General features: G+C 47.6%; 1 protein-coding gene across 1 annotated transcript in view; it reads left to right on the top strand.

The window, feature by feature from the left end:
* Positions 1-4,349: 4,349 nt before the first annotated feature.
* The window catches only part of LOC105901603 (mitogen-activated protein kinase kinase kinase 20), a 12,470-nt gene continuing 11,819 nt past the window's right edge, over positions 4,350-5,000 (top strand). The window contains exon 1 of the mRNA XM_042702871.1: positions 4,350-4,532. Within this exon, the coding sequence (XP_042558805.1) occupies positions 4,374-4,532 (159 nt within the window). The 5' untranslated portion in view covers positions 4,350-4,373. The remainder of the gene's footprint in view (positions 4,533-5,000) is intronic.

The raw sequence follows: 5,000 nt of genomic DNA, 5'->3' as shown, positions 1-5,000 counted from the left end.
ATTTTCCCGCCTGACCGCTGACATTACCTGGATGGACAGATCCACTTGAAGGGGTATGCAGGGGGGGGCAACAGTAGCACTTCCTGCCTTACAGGAGGTCGCCTATTTGGGACCATGACACCCCTAGTCAGATGGGCTGGTCCACATCACTGGTGGCCACTAGGTGGCATATGCCACTAAAGTTCCAGAAGGCTCTTACCAAAGTTCCAGAAGGCTCTTATCAAAGTTCCAGAAAGATCTTACCAAAGTTCCAGAAGGCTCTTACCAAAGTTCCAGAAGGCTCTTACCAAAGTTCCAGAAGGATCTTACCAAAGCTCCAGAAGGCTCTTACCAAAAGTTCCAGAAGGCTCTTACCAAAGTTCCAGAAGGCTCTTACCAAAGTTCCAGAAAGTTCTTACCAAAGTTCCAGAAGTGAAGTACAGGTAGAGGCCTACTGCCAAAAAGGAGATGCCAACCTACATTGTAGAAACTCCGGGGATGCCACACTGCCAGTTTGACTGTGATGGATGGGTTACCTTCTTCATTAACATCACCCAACAGCCAACTATCACATAATACTCAAGGATTTACTTATTGACACGAATTATTATTTAAACATGTAGCTTGTAGACAGGAGAGAGAAAGAGGGAGAAGAGGAGAAGAAGAAGGGGAGAGAGAGAGAGAGAGAGGAGGAGAAGAAGAGAGAGAGAGAGAGAGAGGGAGAGGAGAAGAAGAAGGGGAGAGAGAGAGAGAGAGAGAGAGAGAGAGAGAGAGAGGGAGAGAGGGAGAAGAGGAGAAGAAGAAGGGGAGAGAGAGAGAGAGAGGTTCTGCAGCGACCCTGCAAATTCATTTATCATTTATCTATTGCCTTTATGCCATCTTGTGTTATACTTTCTTACTTGTCTACCTCTTAAATTCTCTCTCTCACACACACACACACACACACTGTTTGCACAGGTGATTATGTAAATAAATGAATTGTTACCCAAACTTACTTGTCAAGTTACCTCTCAAACTACCCCACAAGGAGCTCCAATATGTGTCTGTCAACATATCAAACAACGAACGAATAGCAGCTTCCTTCTGTGCAGTCATGCTATCTATTTGACTCATTCTTGTCCATTAATGCCACTTAGTAATAATAATATATATATATAATCTGTATAATATGTAGTCCTTTAAATGTGTGTTATGGGTGGGGTTTGGCTATAAGCACAACACTATATAACAATATATATATATTCCTATTCACAAATATTATTATTATTATATTATTTTATTCCATAATAGAACGAGGAAACAACGGTAGGCCTACTTTAACGTCACTTATTTCATGACTTTGTCTGGGGTCTGGAGTAGACCTGGGTTTTGCTGAAACTGGAGATCCAGGCGTCCCGGTCGTGGCCATAGCGTGGTGCTATTGTCTCGCGCATAATACGCGCTACCGTGAACGGCTCATGCAGGCTTTATCGTGTGCCCTGTTATGGAAGTGGAGTAACACGAGACAGCGAAGCTCGCGCATCACTTCATGACCAGGCTTCAGAAACAGCGCGAGTCTACCCTGGACAGCGCCGTTGAAAAACTTAAGCGAACGGGTACGTCTACACATTTTAAGTCTTTTGTTTACTCTAAATATTGTCAACGATGTGGTCAGTCGTTTTTCCGCACCTGTTAAAATGTGGTTTTCAAAGTTGCGTTTCCGTCATCTGAGTTGGGCCTCTCGTGTGTGAGAGCTCTGCCGCTCGTGCAGCGATTCGGTGCGATGACGGACATGCCATATGCACACTAAACAACAAACGGACGTTGGAAAATGCCCCACGAACGAGCGTTTAATTAATACCAGATAGATAGATAGAAAGTGGTGCATACTTTAGCTTCGATTTCTACTCTTTAGTGTTGAGTTGTGGTGAGATTAAAAAAAGAAACTTTTCCGTTCGTTCTCGCGCACGTACAAGTGGGGTCTTGTTAAACCACAGTTCCCAGATAGCATCAGTCTGCGGTACAGGTTCTGGTCCTGATCGAGTCGCTCAACAGCGCCAGACCCGGGCCTCAACAGCGCCAGACCCCGCCGCTCCCTCCGCTTGGGCAGAATGACATGAATGAAAGTAACCGAATGTGTCATTTCCAATCACCGGCGCTTCTGGTCGGGATGGATTGTGATCCCCTAATGTATTTTCGGAGGGTGTGTGTGTGTGTGTGTGTGTGTGTGCTGTGCGAGTGGGGGTCGGCAGGCAGAGATTCTTTGATCTGTGACACACCGGGACCTCTATGCAGCTGATGTCACTGTCCTTGCGCCTGGCTGGTGATTTGTAAGTTGTTTTTAGAGGCTGATGTGTGTGTGTGTGTATGTGTGTGTGTGTGTATGTGTGTGTATGGGGGTGGGGGGGTGGTGTGTGTGTTGTGTGTGTGCGTGCGTGTGTGTGTGTGTGTGTGTGTGTGTGTGTGCGTGTGTGCGTGTGCGTGTGCGTGTGTGTGTGTATGGGGGTGGGGGTGTTAGTTGACGGGGGTCTGGTCTCTGTCAGTGCACGGTGGTCTGTGTTTACGGGAGAGGGAACCTCGGCTGGACGTTATTTCAGGGCAACGGTGACGCTTATTCCGTGGAACAGTCTGGAATCCCAGCGGCACCGACACCGAGGCCCGCACAGCTCCCATAACGTTCCGCACAGCTCCCATAACGTTCCGCACAGCTCCATAACGTTCCGCACAGTTCCATAACGTTCCGCACAGCTCCATAACGTTCCGCACAGCCCCATAACGTTCTGTTTAGTTTAGTCTGCTGACAGACTTGTCTTCCTAGACCTCCTAAATTAAAAAATGTAACTATGAACTGAGATACACTGAACCAGTCCAGGAGGAGATCGGACGGCCATCCTAATTGGTCGGTTTTAATGACGGCTATCCTAATTGGTCAGTTTGATTGGCTGATTTCCTGTTGGCTTCAGTGCCTAGACTATTTGAAAGTGAGCAGCTTGAGGAGTTTGTGTGTGTGTGTGTGTGTGTGTGTGTGTGTGTGTCTGTGTGTGTGTGTGTGTGTGTGTGTGTGTGTGTGTGTGTGTGTCAGGATTGGAAGTTAAACACACAAGATGAGCAGCATTCAATATGTGTGCATGTGTGTGTGTGTGTGTGTGTGTGTGTGTGTGTGTGTGTGTGTGTGTGTGTGTGTGTCAGGATTGGAAGTTAAACACACAAGATGAGCAGCATTCAATATGTGTGCATGTGTGTGTGTGTGTGTGTGTGTGTGTGTGTGTGTGTGTGTCAGGATTGGAAGTTAAACACACAAGATGAGCAGCATTCAATATGTGTGCGTGTGTGTGTGTGTGTGTGTGTGTGTGTGTGTGTGTGTGTCAGGATTGGAATTTAAACACACAAGATGAGCAGCATTCAATGAAACACGCAGTGAAGGAAGTAGAGGGTGCAGATCAGAATCCCACCCCTATCTGGTGATTGGTCACATCAGAAGACTCCTGTTTAATGTGGCCGGTGATTGGTCACATCAGAAGACTCCTGTTTAATGTGGCCGGTGATTGGTCACATCAGAAGACTCCTGTTTAATGTGGCTGGTGATTGGTCACATCAGAAGACTCCTGTTTAATGTGGCTGGTGATTGGTCACTTCAGAAGACTCCTATGTGTGTGGTGGTGACACACTGTGTGTGTGTGTGTGTGTGTGTGTGTGTGTCTGTGTGTCTGTGTGTGTGTGTCTGTGTGTGTGTGTCTGTGTGGCTGGTGATTGGTCACATCAGAAGACTCCTGTGTGTGTGGTGGTGACACACTGTGTGTGTGTGTGTGTGTGTGTGTGTGTGTGTGTGTGTGTGTGTGTGTGTGTGTCTGTGTGTCTGTGTGTGTGTGTGGCTGGTGATTGGTCACATCAGAAGACTCCTGTGTGTGTGGTGGTGACACACTGTGTGTGTGTGTGTGTGTGTGTGTGTGTGTGTGTGTGTGTGTCTGTGTGTCTGTGTGGCTGGTGATTGGGTGATAAATCATGGACGAGAGACCAAGGTTTACAAACATAGCACTGAGAAGGTGAACTATGAACTTTGACCTGGGGGGGGGGGGGGGGGGGGGTGTGCATACATGGGTTTACAAACATAGCACTGAGAAGAGGACCTATGAACTTTGACCTGGGGGGGGGGGGGGTGCATAAGTGGGTTTACAAACATAGCACTGTAAAGATGACCTATGCACTTTGACCTGGGGGGGGTATGCATACATGGGAGGCAAAAAAACGAAGTTTTGCTCCATCTCAGCACTCAAATTAGCTTTATTAACATGACAATTCACCAATGACACACTGTCTCTCTCTTTTTTCTCTCTCTCTCTTTCTCTCTATCCTCTCTTTTATGAGCGCAGTGTTTTGAGTGAGTGTGTGTGTGTGTGTGTGAGTGGCAGTATGAGATGGCGTCCCTCAGTTCTTCGTTCGTGCAGATCCGCTTCAATGACATCAGCTTCCACGAGAACTGCGGCGGGGGCAGCTTCGGGAGTGTGTACCGCGCCCACTGGGTCTCCCAGGACAAGGAGGTGGCCGTCAAGAAACTCCTGAAGATCGAAAAGGAGGTGTGTGTTTGTGTGTGTGTGTGAGAAATGGGTGTGGCATTATTGTATGTCTGTTCTCTTGTGTGAGTGGATGGGGTTGTTTTTATGTGGGTTGAGTTGACCTGGTGTGCAGTACTGTATAGTTCTGTGTGTGTGTGGTGTGTGTGTGTGTGTGTGTGTGTGTGTGTGTGTGTTTTGAGTGTGTGTGTGTGTGTCTGTGTGTGTGTGTGTCTTTGTGTGTGTGTGTGTGTGTGTGTGTGTGTCTTTGTGTGTGTGTGTGTGTGTGTGTGTGTGTGTGTGTGTGTGTGTGTGTGTGTGTGTGTGTGTCTGTGTCTGTGTGTGTGGTGAGTGTGTGTCTGTGTCTGTGTGTGTCTGTGTGTGTGTGTGTGTGTGTGTGTGTGTGTGTGTGTGTGTGTGTGTGTGTGTGTGTGTGTGTGTGTTTTGAGTTGACTGCAGGCTGAGACTCAAGACAGCCCTGACTCCTGTAGG

Source organism: Clupea harengus, chromosome 21, assembly GCF_900700415.2.
Source record: "Clupea harengus chromosome 21, Ch_v2.0.2, whole genome shotgun sequence".
NCBI classification, from domain to species: Eukaryota; Metazoa; Chordata; class Actinopteri; order Clupeiformes; family Clupeidae; genus Clupea; species Clupea harengus.
This window is presented reverse-complemented; position numbering and strand designations above follow the sequence as displayed.